The sequence below is a fragment of the Corvus cornix genome, chromosome 6 (genome assembly GCF_000738735.6).
Source record: "Corvus cornix cornix isolate S_Up_H32 chromosome 6, ASM73873v5, whole genome shotgun sequence".
Classification (NCBI taxonomy): Eukaryota; Metazoa; Chordata; class Aves; order Passeriformes; family Corvidae; genus Corvus; species Corvus cornix.
The window spans coordinates 27,314,847-27,331,349 of NC_046336.1; the positions used below are offsets into that span (position 1 = coordinate 27,314,847).

General features: G+C 38.9%; 1 protein-coding gene across 14 annotated transcripts in view; it reads right to left on the bottom strand.

Annotated features, from left to right (window-relative positions):
* Positions 1-16,503, bottom strand: part of LDB3 (LIM domain binding 3) — a 116,148-nt gene that overhangs the window by 44,064 nt on the left and 55,581 nt on the right. For 10 of the 14 annotated variants that reach the window (XM_039553729.1, XM_019286648.3, XM_019286656.3 and 7 more), the window contains 2 exons: positions 13,773-14,179; positions 296-465 (listed from right to left, as the gene is read on the bottom strand). In XM_039553729.1, coding sequence (XP_039409663.1) covers positions 296-465; positions 13,773-14,179 — 577 coding nt within the window. Of the gene's footprint in view, positions 1-295; positions 466-5,823; positions 6,028-9,378; positions 9,402-13,772; positions 14,180-16,503 lie in introns of all 14 variants that reach the window. The other 4 variants (XM_039553730.1, XM_019286653.3, XM_019286658.3 and 1 more) reach the window with 1 other exon arrangement.

Below are 16,503 nucleotides of genomic sequence, written 5' to 3' on the forward strand. Positions count from 1 at the left end.
TTTGTAAGTAGGAATAACTATGGGGTCCCAAATGCTCGTTTACTGTACAATCTATTATACTTTTATGGTGAGACCTCTGGCAGATCAAAGAATTTTCTTCATAAAGCGTTAAGGTGAGATTGCTCACTTTGATTTCTGAATTCCCTCAAGTTACATCCAGGATCTTCACCCTTGCTGACAACTACATGAGCCTGGACATGAGTCTTCCCTGAGTATCAGTGGCCAATACCAGGGCAGCAAGGAAAAACATGAATCTAAAATCAGGATGAGGGGGATGTTTTGTCATTCGACTTACTGTACTCAGTTCCAGTCATCTGGGCAAGGATACGAAAGGACTTGGACTGCAGGTTGGCAGAGCGGCGGCTCCAGTCCTCGCTCTCATCCTCAGGCTTGTTCTGAGTTTTAAGCACAGCCTGATACACCGGAGAGGCACTGTCCACGTGAGTATCCTTAATAGGGAGGGCACTGCAATTCAGAAAGGGAAACGTTGGAAGCAGCTCTCTGGTCTCAGTTTCTTGCCCAGCCATCCCCAACGTGGCTTTGAAATGATCACTTCTTAAAAAGATACGTGGATCAATTTTATGTTATGGCTCATTCTATCTCTGAAAGGGCCTGTTATCATTCAAATCTGCTTGGAAATACCTGTTCATGATTCCTCAGCCAGCGCAGGCACACAAGCTTACAGTGGTTAGAATAATCTGTAGTGATAAAGGAGAGTAGGCCAGGCAAAAACATTTATTTCTCTGACAATTTTTATTCCATATTATTTCTTGTAAAAATGACTTCATATTGGTACTGTTCTATGTTATGTCTTTAAATTACAGTGTTGGGCCAGTGTACCTTAAGGTTGCAATTAGAAACAAACCCCGTATTTCATTATAAAAATAATGTAGTAGGCTTTTACAGCTTTTTCTAGACATGATTCTTTTTCAAACTGAATTAAACTTCCATCTGCCATAGTCTGGATTCATTGTCTACTAAATATGTGAAGCACAAGAAGTCTAGACTTGTACCCAAGACTTGCACATATAAGTAGTATCTGAAATCTTTAATGACAGAATGTATCTCAGGGACTTAAAACATGCTTAATCATCTTGCAAAGTGACATACCCAGTGTGCACACCTAAAATCAAAGCTACACAGGTCTGTAGCACAAGTGAGGTAACCTCTCTTTGATTTATGATGTAGACTAGAAACAGGCTTAGTAACTCAATAGCTTTTTTTTTTTCCCCCCAGTGAAAATAACTTCTGCATAGCAGAATTAAAATTAACTATTAACAGAGCTGCAGAAATATACACTGAGGGGATGATGTGTGCTTGGAGCAACTTGGCTCCATGGTTGCCCTAAATACAAGGTCTATTTTTGAAGCAAGTGATTTATTGTAACAGCTTTATGCTATTCCATAAAGACCTTTGCAAGCAGCAAGCTCAACTTCATGAGAACTGAGAAATATTTCTGTTAAAAGTTAAGGGCCACTTGGTCCAACAGTTTCTACCTTGGTTCGGGCTTGAAGTAAGTGCTCTCTGAGATACCACTGTGCAGAGAAAATCTACTAAGAAGTTTGGTCTGTGATTTGAAAGCCTGAGAGGAGTCAAGAAAAAGCTAGGAAGTATGTCTGACATCCTACATACAGCAATAGCATACAGTGTGATGAAAAATGTGTACCAGGTAGTGCTTTAAATATCAGTATTTCCCAGCTGACACACTCCTTCAGCACTAATATACACTGGTTTGATGGATTTACACATAATAGCATATATTTATGTTCTTCATAACCCTCATATATGCAAACTTCTCACTTTCTTGAGGAGCCACCAAAGTACAAACCACAGTCAAGTTTTTTTGTGTGTTTCAGCACAATCAGCTGTGGGGTAGAACTCAGCTTTGAAAGGTAAATTTAGAAAAAAACCTTGAATCTTCAGTTTAAGCTCTGCCACAAAATATACAAGTTATGTAAAAAAGTCTCTCAAGTGTGAAAGATGGCCTGTAGGAGGAAGCAGCATTTTCCAGCTCCTATTTTAGCTCATGTTTCCTAGACCACAATCTTTACAATATGCAAACACTAGCAGGTACAGAAGGCAGAATGCAGACTTGTTTATTTTGGGAAGGCTGTGCCATCAGTGGCTTCCATTAGTGTTGCTCCTGTATGCAACAATGGACATAGCCTTCTTCAGATGGAAGAGTGGAGAGAAAGCAGTAGTCCTCCTCTTCTGGCCCATCACATATGGCTGAAGGGCTTGCTGAGGCAGGAAAGAAATTGCAGTAGTGAGTTCTGCCTTCTGCAAAGAAGTCTTTGCATGGAAAAGAGATTCTCTGTAATACCAACAGTAAGTCAGTAACACCCTCGGGACTTTTCTGCTGCTGCTTCTGACACTTGGCTATGCTATTCTGTCATGTTAATGCTCCCCAAAAGATGACCCTGTTTTCAAGTCCCCAGAGGTGCTTCAGGGTGCTTCATGCCCAGAACCTGGCCCTGTATGACTGCCATAGGTGACTGCCTGATTTGGGCCAACATTTAATGTCGTATCCCCACGATGACTTTTTAATCTTGCTGAAGTTTAAAAACCTGCTGTATGTGATAGGAAATTTCCCAGCTGTAGAGTGGATAATAAACCACTGGATAGGGATAGACAGTGCTGCTGATTTCAACCATGGACCACTGTGGCAACAGCTGTGTGCATGCCCCAGAAAGTTCAAATTCCTCTCTTTAAATCCTCTAGCTGAAATGCTTTCTTTTTATATCATGACCAATATACAAAAAAGCAGTTTAAAGGTTTATGTATAGATATGCCATTAACTCAAGCATTGTTAAAAAACTGGAGCTGGAGGCTGGACCACAAATTTCACAGTAGCAATGTGTGGCATTAATACGACATATTAATATCCGTATGGTAGATGATTAAGGCAGGAAATGGAGCTTGGTGAATTAACCTCCCCAGCAGAGTGAAACATGCTCATATAAATTGAACTAAATTAATGCAATGCATTGGAGTATTTCCAACTCTGTCTTTAATTCAGCAGGCTTTTTTCTTTTTTTTAAATCATAATTATATTGTGGATGAGTAACTAGGACATATGAGCCATTCAACATAGAAGTGTAAAATATAGTGCACCACTGATTATGAGCATTTCATAAACCTAAATGTGACAGTTGATTCTTACAGACAGCCTAAAGATGCACATAACTATGTTAATACCTCTGTTATACCTCTCTGTAATTTAATTTCTTTCCATCTGGGTGTGGATGTGCAGAAATATCATGCATCTTTAAGCATATTACTTTAAATTGATGCTACTGAAAAAAAAACCCCTCTTCCCAAATGGGTTAGAGCTGTTGGAGGTTTTCATTCTAGACCTTAAGGTATTCTAGTAGGAGTCAATAAAAATGATTTTCCTTTTTTTCATCATCATTTAAGTCACACATTCTTAACATTAAAACAAGCTTTAAAGACAGTCAAACCTCTCTGAATAAGTAGCAATGGAATTTTATTTTTTGGAGTTCATTATAAACTATGGTTTACTATGTGAATAACTCCCTGGAGTCATTATCCAGATTTAAATTAAGTAGCTATTAAGTAGAAACTTAGGAACACTGCAGTCTTCTACCCCTGTAGACATACAACAAAATATTCTGACATCAGATATTACACTGATTCCAGCTATTTTAAAAAAGCTCTAAGAGGTAAAAACCCCACATCCCAACAAACAAGTTCATGTAGACTGGTAAATAGCCAGCGAAGTTGACTTATTGTAGAGGACACACAAGACCTTAGTTTGTACTATCACATTATTGATTCTGCTACTTTAACTGTCAGATCTTATTCCTGATAAAGGTGCTAGATTTATGTCTTTATGCGACTTGTAAATTTGGCTAGAACTGCATAATGGAATTTAGAAGTGGTTTGACAGAAATGTACTCAAAATGCACTGTCCAAATGGTTTTACTGCAGCCAACTCACTCTTGGTTCTTGGTTTAGTACGAGCAATTAAAAAAAACCAAAACCATAGAATAGGAAAAGATATAAAATCAGGGCATTCAAAATTTTCTATCTTTAAGTTTCAGCATGGAGTCTGAGTAACCACTGTATGAAAAATTATGTTCTTCCCTTGACGTTTTCCATGGTGATCCATTAAGAGTGGCTTATTTTCTAAGTGACAAGAGCCTGACTCTGATCTCATGAAGTTACATCATCACTGATTTCAAATGGTCGAACTAGAAAAACGAATTCTTATCTTAAGCCTGTCCATCACTGATAAAGCAAGTAAACTGTTTCCAGCTGCTGTCTGCCCTTTAGATGTGCAGTCTGAGTGTCCTTACCATCCTACAGACATTTGTGCACAAATGAAAAGGACTAAGATGATTAATTAAGAACCAAGACCAAATTATAGGCTGATAATTGAGACAAAATGAATCAGCACACAATTTGGTCTGCTTTTATATTAAAAAATTCTCATACAAATACTTCTGCATTAAGCATAATCTTATCTCAGACTCGATCGATTAAGCAAGCTAAAAAACATCTTGGTTTCCACTGCAAATTAAAGTTCAGAATATTAGAGGAAACTGAAGAAAACATAAAATGAAAAGGATCCACATATTCAGCATTAACTTTATAATCATCTGATAATTTAAATAGGTATTTTTTTAAAACATTACTATTTGCATCATGTAATGCTACAGCATTTCAAGAAAGTGCTAATGTATCATAAAATGTCTCATATAATCCACGCTTATGAAGGATGTGAACCCTTACAAAGAACACAAATGAACTTCTTTGTACTTCACTAATTGGAAATATGAGTCTACTCAACACCTGTGGAGATTCACTGAGTCATGGCAAAAGCCAGCTAAAGGTGTTGCTTGTGATCCATCATGAGAGAGAGCTGTGATGAGCAACAATATTGATGCAAAAAGTTAGAGGTAAAGAAAAATAATTATAAAAAAAGAGAAAAATGGCCAGTAAAAGGGAGCACAAGCAAATACATAAATCATCCTCATTTTGAGTAAGCCTGCAGCTAACATATGGAAAAGAAACTACGTTAAAGTGTCTTGCTATACCTGTACATTGGTGTCATATCAAAGGAAGGCAAGTTCTATTTTGCGTAGAAGCACACATGGTAAGAGAGAAACCTTGCTACATTTATTGCATATGTAATTTCAGTGAAGTTATTACAACTCTAGATAAGTTAATTAGGTAAGATGTCCAGAAACATGCATTGGAAAAGCAGAGTTATCAAAGAGTGGATTTTGCCATAGTCCAAAGGGTATGTGTAAAACACATGTACTGTATGTAAACTAGGGAAAGTAAAAATACAGCAAAACACTCTGTTCTGAAAAGTAAACCAGTAGCCAGTGCTAAATAAATATTTTGCATTCTTCAGGTATCAATAAAAATTCCATCCCCCTTTTTTGTCCTTTCTGAGCTATGCAGATAATAGTGGCTATTATAAATCACAGTCATCAAAAATGAAAACCCATCCGATATCATATACAGAGCACTAGAGGTATTTTTGTGGGGCTTACCAGTTCTAGGAGGAATACCAAAAAAGCTAGGTTAAATTAAGGTATCCCTGACCATGGCAGGGGGACTGGAACTAGATGATCTTTAAGGTCCCTTCCAACAACAAACCATGCTATGATTTTCTACTGATCCATCCTTTTAACTTCAAAACATGGAAGTGCTTTCGAACACCATCTAGGATGTGTGTACTATACCCCAGGAAAAAAGAAGGAGTCCAAGAAGAGCAAATGTGTCATGCAGGTAGGGATGTTACAAGTATCATGCAGAGAAAGAGCATTCCACAGAAGGAAATAACCTTACCCAGCAAATTCTCCACCCTGGGCTTGTGCCTGGCCTGCAATTGCATCCATGATAGCATCCTGGGAATACATGCTGATCGGGGTGTTATACTGCGCGTGAATTATGGTAGCCTTGCCGCCAAGGCCCTTCACCTCAATGGGTTTGTGTGTAGACAGGGCAGAGTCCTTCAGGACACTGGGGTTGAAACGCTCCGTGAAGTCCGTGCTGGGTTATGCAAGGGTGAGGTTCCACGGGGAAGGGAGGGGAAGAAAGGAGAGAGGCGTGAAGTTAAGTGAGGGAAGCACCACCAAGAGAGGAGTGTGCACATCTGTTCATGGCATCTCACCAGCAAAGGTTCTCATCAGAGAAGAGCCAACAACATAAGCACCAAGCCACAGCAAAAAGATGGCTGTGCTAATGGATGTCATTTTTGGGTTGGCTCATGATGTATACAAATGAAAAAAAAGGTGAAATAGCTGTCACTGTATTAAAATATCACAAAAAATCCTTAAGTATTTTGTGTGATACTTACATATACTAAAATTCTGTTGTTACATGCACGTATACATCTAAGTGTATACAAACATGCACATGTTTGTATATATGCATGCCCATGGGACGTACATACACAGTGCAGAGAATTCCCACTTTTTTTCCTTCATCCATTCATGTTTTCAGAAGGGTCTTACAAAGGTCTAGAAAGTGCAGTGGAGTGAACAGATATCAGGTCGTCTATTACTTGGAAGGTTTCAGTACTTTCTGTCTGGGTTATTAATCACAGTGAAATTTAATACTTGCGCCTTTTAATCTGCAAGGCTTTCCTCACAAAGACTAAATCTTCCCAAAATCTCTGTATGGCCAGCCCCAAGTGCTGCTATGGCATGATCAATGCTCAGTTCCAGATCAAAATATCTTACGTTGCAACCAACTGGACAACTGCAGTTGGAAGAGTTGTTGCCTTAGTTTCCAGTGACTCCATTTAAGAGGAAAGATTTTATAGCTGACTGAGCCCCAAAAGCAAGTGAATGAATGACACCAGAATGAATCAGTTTCATGTCAGACTGCAACCAAAGAGCAGCTGGTTTTCTTGTAGGGCTGAGTTGTACATAGTCCTAGAGCTAGGACTGAGCAGTGCCCTGAGTTCCAATGAACAAGCTAAACCTCAGCTGAGGTAGCTGCTCTTCTTCAACCTATGGGAGATCAGGTGAATCTCTAGTCTGCTGTTCTTGTCCTGCCAGCAGCAGAAGGATGCCAGGAGGAGAGATTCCATACCCTCACCAAACTGGACAAAACTGGGAATTCTTTCCTTTGTGAAATAACAGATATTTCATAAATGTTTCATTTAGAACTGAACCCAAAAGCTAGAAATGGATATATTTCCCCGTGCAGAAGACATGCTGAAAAATTTAATCCCATTTGATTGGAACACTTTTCCTTTTCAGTTTAAGACATTAAACTGTAAGTTTATTGGCTATTAGTAAGTTTTCCTCTTTACACAAACAACAGTGTGCCTGTTTACCATGGGCAGCCCCAGAGGGTGAGAGTTAAAACTGAACCCTCATCCCAGCATGGACGAAAAAGTAAAATCAAGTAAGGCTGGTAGCAATCTGACTTAATTTTCTGGAGATTATCACACGTGCTCTGTGCCACCTCTGAAGGCAGCCAGGGGATTCCACTATGTTTTCAGCCTTTTGTTTGGTGGGATGCCCTGACTGAAGATGGACAGAGAGAGACAGTCAAATATCATTGCAAATCCTTGATAGAACATTGACAGCCACATGCTCAAGGACCAGAGACACACAGGTGCACACATTGCATTACAGCCACAGCCTTCAGTTGCACATGTCAACATTTTAAGGGAGGGAACTGGAAACTGCATTATGCACTCAAAAAGTGAAAACTGTCTTTTTACCAAGACATTCTCACATTTAAAATACATCTTCTTTAACTATTCATCAACTCTGACAATTCTATAATTACACTGACATCATCTGTTGAGGGGTGATATGCAGAGACATGCAGGTCGCTGTACTGAGCATGCACATGCCTGACTTCAACAACAATATCTCTTTTCTTTGTAATAGCCTAAACAATCACATGGTAATTACAAACACAGGTCCTCAAGATCTTGAATTTAGTGTTCTCTTTCTTTCACACTGTTGAAAGCACTGAAGAGATTGTAAAGCCAAGATCTGAGAAGACTGTGTGAATGAAAAGACAGAGGTTAAATATGCCACCTTTAAAGAATAATGTTTTAAGCAATTGGTTTCCACAGTCAGTTATAGAAATCAAAGCTACTAATGTTACAACAGCCTAAACTTCCCTCATGGTAGCAGCAGGAGTCATTTGGGCTTTCACTTGTGATCTTTAAACAGTTTTAGTGATGTCTTTCAAGAGGTTTTAGTCACATTACACACACCAAGGCAAAATTTCCACTGAAGTTAACAGGATTACCATAAAAATAACAGAAAAAAAGTACAGATTTCCAACTGATGAGTTCTTTTTCTAACTCTGGAAGCAAACAGAAGATATTAGTGCTTGTAAGGGGTGCTGGGCTCTAGGACAAGTGGCAGAGGTAAGGCTGCAGCTCTGCAAATGAATGGGATCTTTCTCCCAAGCTAGAAGAGGATTAGGAAAAATAAATCCCAAAGCAAGTAAGATTACAAACACCCCTATAAAGTAACTTCTGCTTTCTAAGACAATCCTGTCAGAATAATTAATGCAAATTGGCTAGGGTTTTTCACTCCAAAGGATTTACATCATCACACCCACACCTCATTGAAACCAACAGAGAATGCCAGATCACTGTAAATTATATGCACTAAATATTACTTCATGTATTCCACTACTTCTAACTTTGTACTGTCAGTTTAAATTTGACATTTAACTATTAGAATTATTTATTTTATATTCAATTTAACCCAGTCTCCAGCAATTTATGGACAACACTCAGGTCAGAGGCAAAAAGCGAGAGTTTAGAGACAATCCTCTGCCCTTAGAAAAACTAAAGGTCAAAACTGAGGACTCTCTGAACTCTCCTAAATAAAGCAGACCAATCACATTTTCATATCAATAGTTATATCTTTTTTGGGCAATAGATTTATCAAGGTAAATCACTTTGTATATTTTTTTCTGTACCAATATCTTACTCCAACCTAAATTTAAATTTTAGCAGACTTTGGAAATTAATTTAACATTGAAACTGAAAGTACTTTACTAATAACACACCAAAAAAGGCTCAGATAATGCTCACCAAACTCGGAAGGCATAAAGATAACTTAAAGAAAAACCTGCCAGTAGAAGCAAAACCACCTGAAAGCTTTTAGAAGAACTGAGCAGGCTCAGGTGGCAGCTCCATTCACAGCATTAGAGCATCACCAAGAAATGCCAAGCGGGAGCACTGCTGGACAGCAGGGGCAGCGCAGGGCGCCTGCCACACCAAGCAGATGTTTAAAAAAGTACTTGCACTTGCAAGCAGACACAGCAGGAATGCAGGGATCATGCTACCCCAGAAAACACATCTTCACACACACAGCGTCACACAAATATCTGGCACTACACAGAGGTGATACTAACTTGGCAGCGGTGTTGGCTATGACCTAGAAGAAGAGAAAGAGAACAAACAACATCAAAACCAACCACACAGAAAAAGTCAATACTTTGTAGACTGCAAAGGGCAAAAGATATTTACAAAAGATTACTACAGCTCTTTTCAGACCATCTACAAATAAGAACAAAAGGTAAATGTATGCCTAAAAACCCCAACATGATTAAGAAAGGAAAAAATGCAGGGATTATAGTTGATCCACTAGGACTTAGTGGGGTACCATGGCATTTTGGCTGACCCTTGAACATGATTTTATTGCTGTGCATCCTTAAAAGTACTACTACCAAAGTGTAGGGAGGGGGGAGCAGAGGGAAGAAAGGAGGATTTGCAGAGTATGTTCTCATCTGAAAATAGCAAATGAGTGGTAGAGACTGCATTTTTCTCTTAGATACTGAATATTCAGGGATGAAGTCTGTTCTCCTCAGGCCACCCTCAGAGTTGGTTTTGCAAGATTGATTTTTAAGTCTTTTACATGCTGGAGACGATCCAAAGAATATACTGGTAAATGTTTAAATCTAAAACTAAGGAAAATGCCTTTGTATGTAACAAAGTATTGGCCTATATATGACTGTACCTACATTATGCCAAGAGGGGTGTAAGCCAATTAACTTTGGAATAGTCATTCCTAATTTATTCCACGTGAAACGAAGCAAGCCGTGCATTACATGCTTTCTGGGATATCCACAGCAGGATATTTCATTCCATTTGGTATGTATACAGTAGGGAAAAAAGGTATGTTCATGCTCCATTCCTGCACCTCTGCATAAACCAGTGATGGTGCTTGCACAGTAATTCCAAAGCAGCATAACACAGGCTAAAGCTGGGAGTGCAGAACAGAGTGGGCTCAGTCTGGACTAGGGCGGTCTTCCTAATAACTCTTTATGATGGTTGCACAAATCGCAGTAATGGGCTATGATGTTTATTTTAACTTTTTTTTTTTTCAAAGCTTAGAATACCCACATTCTGTTCTTTTCTTGGTTGAAGACTAATTAATCACATTTTGTGCAAAATAAAGAGGGAGAGATCCAGGGTCAGCTAATAAACTTTTCTTCTTACTTGGCTGCATGGAATGCTGTTGACAGAAGTGGGCACTGAGCCTTCCAGCTTGCTACTGTGACATTTCTGTATCTGGGATGGATAGAAAATACTGGACAGCAAAGTTACACTGTTAAGAGTGACATTCCAAGTGGATTTGGCTCCTCCTGCTTTTTCCTTGCAGAACCTTTGATATTACTGCTTCTTCCAACATATGATCCTTTAGCCTTGGCTCATCCAACAGCCTTTTTCATGATCAAAAGCATTCTAATGAGCCAAAGCTGCCGTAAAGACTTTGCACTTCTGCATTTCCATAGCAAAGCCATCACAGATCATCCTCTGCAGCTACTGGTCAAACTCAGATTTGAAAATATTCTTCTAGCTTTATAAACCCTACATTAAGCCAAATATATCAGTCTCTTACAGGAACTGGTGGAGATATATTAGGAACAAGCTGCAGCCTGTAAGCACATCAGTGATCCTATTTCCATTTTAGGTGTATGCAGGACAGCTGGGCACTCATTTACAATGAAACTATGTGCAATGGTATCATTTTCTGACTCATCCAGGCATCTACCTTACATATAAAACAATATTTTAAAGGCAGAACTACCAAACCCCTAAAATACACCTTAATTAGAGGAATATAAAAGTATGTTGAAATAAAAGAAACATTATGTGCACAAACTAAGAACAGCTCAGCAGTTACGTCTCAGTAAAGATTTTTGAGATGTGAAGAGGCTCCTATAGCTTCCTTCAAAAACAGTATAGCTTTGCTTCTCCTTATGTTTAGCATGAGATAAGAAAATTCCTCCCAGTTCAAAGCCATGCATTATTTTAGTTTGATTCTATATAGGGACATGTCTGAAACACCCAACTTGCTGCTCGCAGAGGTCACACAGTAAGAAGCCAGTAACCCAAGCCACCTGGCATGTACTTGTGGGACAGGTATTTACTGCCCTTGACCTACAATGTGAAAAATAACTTACACTGGAATGAAAAAGATGCACATGTTACAAACTGTGACTCACTGTTCATATTTATTAATACTCTCCAGAGCTTTCAGCACATCACGTTCCACACTCCTAACAGGCTTATTTTTCACCTTGAGCCAGAGTGATAAAGCTTTAATGTAAAGTGTATCAGAGAAACAGATGCTTTGTTATTCTTCACAGATCAAGGAAATAATCTCAAAATTAATTTCAGCTTCTTGATAGGATTTTCCAAAGGGTTTAGCTAAAGCTGTAACAGCAATTCACACAATTAAGTTTAAATCATTTGGTGAAAAGGACACAGAACCTTAAAATCACTCCCCATGCTTGAACTTCCTTACAGCTTTTACCATACAGCTAAGTGCACGTTTGTGAAAGCACAATGAATTCAGTTTTGGAGCACCACAATATCACAATCATGTTGTATTATATGGTAAGAATGTTCCCAACAAAGGCCAGATTTTGCAGTGCTCACAGTGCTTTCCTTGTTCACATATATCCACTATGAGGTTGACGTTATCATGGATGCCACCAAGTCCCAAGGTAGTTACAGGTTCCGTGTTGTTTTCCACAGAGCAGGAGGCAAGATGCTTCTTACTTCATGGATAACTGTCAAGTGGGAATGGGAATGACAGCACTATTGAGCTCTGAATTTTCTCTGCATGTCAACAGGGATGTACAGTTCTCTAAATCTCAGAGAAGTTACCTTCCAAGACACATTTATTTAGTGCTTCTGAGCTCTTTCCATCTTTTCAGAATGTTCCTGTGCTGCAGGATAAGGGTTTTTTTATTTTCTTGTTTGTTCGTCAGTGTTACAGATGGTAAAGGCAGATAGACAGCAACTCCCTAAAATCTAGTTCAAACTGAATAGAAAGGCTCACACTGACTTTGGTGAGTGATGGATGCAGCTCTGTTGTAATTCTGATAACAAACAGTCACAATGCTGAGCCATCCAAAATTCAGCCCCTTCACCCTCACCCCTGCAGGTATTCAGGAGGGATATGAACATAGTGGGGAAAAAGATATCAGGATATACTCCCAGGAAGCTCTGCATATTGAAATAAGACAAGAATTGGTATTCTTCAGAAAACTGTGAATTAAGAGAGAAGTATTTTGAGGTTTATTTTGCTGATCTTGCTTACTAACTGAAATTATTTTCTTTTAAACGGTAATTGCTTTACTTAATTATCCAGTATGAGAAGGGAGGATAGAATTTTCTCAGATAAGTTAATTAGGATTGTTAATGCTGAGTGCTCAAGAGAGTCGCAATGAATCATCTAAAACTGCTTGAATCATCTAAAACAGGTGTACATGCTCTTTTAATAGGAAGAAATATCCCTACTTTGCTACAGCTTAAAACCTCTTGGTTTTACTTTGGCAGAGAGCTTCTGCAAAGGGATATAAAGTACCTGAAGTTACGCATTTGCTACCAGACCTCGAGTGGCTTGCTGGAATTTTCTGGTTTTCCTTATATAGCCAAGTCCCTAGTGTTGAAAATACACTTTTCCACATACTCATAACAAGAAATTCATCTTCATTTAAAAAAAAAAAAAAAAACCCAAACCACAAATAAACTAAAAAATTAGATTTGTTTGACAATTTATACATGAAGGCAAAAAAATTAGGAAAACCTGATTCTCACTTCTTTTTCTCATATACTGTAGTCCAAGCTCCCCATTTTACAGACCTACTAATTAAACAGATGATCTGCAATACAACAATATGGAAAACCTTGACAATAAGGATCAAACCATTTGGAGATCATTCCTTGTTACAGCGAAGTTAACATTAAAGCTAATAGATGCAAGACAGACAGTCTTCAAACCAGAGGATTCAAAATATTGCAATTCTGACTCATTTTGCATAGGAAAGCCAACACATTAAGGGAGGAATTGCAGCAGGACACTCCAGTAGCTGAGCGTGTCAGATTTGCTGGTCAAAGCCATTTCTCTTTAGCCAAGTACCAAAGATCAGGTGTGGTTTATAGCAGCTGCTCTGATGTCTGACAGCAATACTTGGTTCTCTGAGACTCCATGCATTAGTTAGAACTGCTGAGTGCCACAACCCTGAGATGATCACAGTTACTTCAGTCCTAGTGTTCCCCCTCATGCCCTGCTGACTATTGCCAATCCATGCTCCACTTCAGATACCAAAGACCATTGTTCTGTAACGGCAATGTGGGTATATTTTGGGGGCTACTGGAAAATTTAATCATTGATCCAGACCTTAATCATGATTGCCAGAGAAATGCACAACAGGGTAAAGCAGCATTACATTCACTGTTCAGCAAGTTCATTACTTATTGACATAATTAAAGATGGTACCATGTTACCTACCCTCTAGGAAGTCCACCTTCCGAAGCCCTTCGGTTGAGACTCAATTTATGCATCTCAGCCATTTCCCTCAGGGTCTCTGCCGAGTAAAGGCCAATGGGGTTGTTATACTGCCTCGCAGGGCTCAGCTGGTGTGCAGGGCTACTGCCACCAGCCAAAGCAGGGCTTGCTTTGGAACCTAGAGTGCTCTTGGCAGGTGAAATATCAGGAGTCACAGACTGAGAGGACATGGAAGATCTAACTGTGGTAGTCCTTAGGTAGGAAGAGCTATTTGAAAAGCTGATCTCTTGCTGGTTGAGGTAGCCTGAAAATGTTCCATTGGTTGCTAAAACACTACCCATAGGCCCAGTCGCCGTGTTAGTTAGAGGGCTGAAGGTTGTTCTGTTGCCATTGATTTCCCAAGCAGGTTCCTGTAGTAGCAAACATGCAGGCCAAGAAAAGACAAAAAAGAAAAGAGCAATCATAGAACACATGCAAAAATAACATATCTGCAATTAATGCTTCAAACATAGTCATAAACTAGCAATAAACAGATTGGGGCCAAAGCATTCAAACTTTCAGGGAAGATTTTTCAAAGAAATGCATTGTTTCAAAATAAGGGAAGCAAAACAAACTCAGGCATTTTTTACTGGATTTTAGTTGAAATCAACAAGTAAAGCTTAACATTGAGAAAGCATTTGATACTAGTCAACCTCACAGCAATAATTTTATATTAAGACAACACTGTCCATTAATTTCTAGGATAATTAAGAAATCTTAAAAATGTCTTGAGGTCAGAATAATTTCAGATCATGTACAACCATAGAAGTCAATGCCGTTATTATAAAGACAAAATGATTCTAAACTACACTGCTCTGTTTTCTATGACTGCACTCAAAGTTATGGAGGTTATGCACTGCTTTCCTGGGCTCTGGGTCATGCTGATCAGGCCATGCAGCAGGGTTAGCAGAGAGACCAACAGGACTCGAGAACAGGTACTGCTCCACAGAGAGGATGCTCCTATGCTGATCATTCCTGCATAAATTCCACTTGAGGGAATGTGTGCTTGAGCATGGAGGTGTGTGTATGATCCTACAGTCCTGTCCCAGATAATATTCCTAACTAGGACAGCAGGTGCTGTCTTAGTCAAAGGAATCTCTCCTACAATACCTATACCCATAGAAGTCTGTGCTGGTGTTCAGATTCAAAAAAATCTACCAAAAACTCCTCCTGGAGAAACACAGTCCAACACTGCAGTTTCATAAATGATTCACTAAAAACAAACCTTAGTGAAACCAAAATAGAAGATTTATCAAAAAAGAAAAATGCTCACAGTTAAGAGGCCCAGTAATGCTGGCTACTTGCTACAGTCCAGCTCAGGGGACAGGGACAGGCAGGGGACATCATCCTGAAGAAGAAATGGAATCCACAATCTGGCCTCAATAAAAGCCAGCTCAAGAGCAGGTGGTAGCCTGCAGTGACATTTTGCCCCATTCCGTGGCAATTCAATCACCATTTTTAACACCTTGCACTCAGCTACCCCACAGCCTTGCATGAAATACAGGCCTGAGAATAACCTGGTCTCTACTTCTATAGTTTTGATAGTATTGGTTATCATTAATGTAATTTACTCATTTTGATCTATGGTTCACTAGAAAAATAAATATTTATACAGCCCTCTTGGACTTTTCTATATTGCATATATAAGTTCAGGGAACATACATTTGAAAAAAAAATCAAGATAATATGGCTTGATTAATTGAAATTTATTGAAATAAACCCTAAAGGTCTAAGGATATAAATAATCATAACACTAAACACATTTAAGACATTTTGAATCAAAAATGTAAGGCAGATAAAATGAACTAAGATAATTTTTCTTAGTGATAAACAGGAAGAGATTTTAGCTGGCACTAATAACGGCCTGAGGCTGTAGAAACAGATAATCCTAAAAGCATTTTCGGACTGTGCCTTTTTAAATAAATACATTTGCAATAGATACTTAGGTCATTATACCCTGACAGTGAAAATGGCAAGCAACAATCCCTTTCAGTGGCCTATTGAAAGCTTCCAGATATCATTAAATAAACAGAAATCAGGCGTTCTCTCTAAAAATGTGTTCAAAAAGAGGCACGAATGCACAAGGCCATATTCAAAAATTAAGTTGTCACTTGGGCAAACCATTTTTACATGCCAGCAGAGAGAGACAAAACAATTATTAAATAAAAAGTTAACACAGAAGTAACAGAATAAAAAGGATATGCCAGAGTTATATTTGTTTGTGACCCTGAAAACTCTGTGGCTTTTAGTTAACTGTGGGTTACTCCCTACACTCCAAAATAAAAGGACAAGCAAGGAGAGCTGATGGTAAAGTATCAGTTTCAACTGCTAGTGAGATAAATGCCACATATCTCCTTAACCTTAATGCATTTTCATAGTCTTGGGATTACTGGACAGTAGCAGTAGGCAGAGGGAAAATTATAGGATAGCCATAAAAAATGATGGCTGATGATTTGGCTCCCTTTTGGCACAAATGGGGTTCTAGTTTTGCTCCTCAAACAATTTCTAGCTGGAATACCAGCACACTGGCAACTCAGCACTAGAATTCCTAAGAGCCCAGCAGTGCCAAGTTAGCAATCTCCATCTTGAGTTCATATTTTTGATAGTTTTAGAGTAGTTGTTTTCCCTGTGTTGCAGGGGGGAAATGGATGAAACAGGACATGTCTAAGGGAGCAGGTGTACTATTTCATCTAAA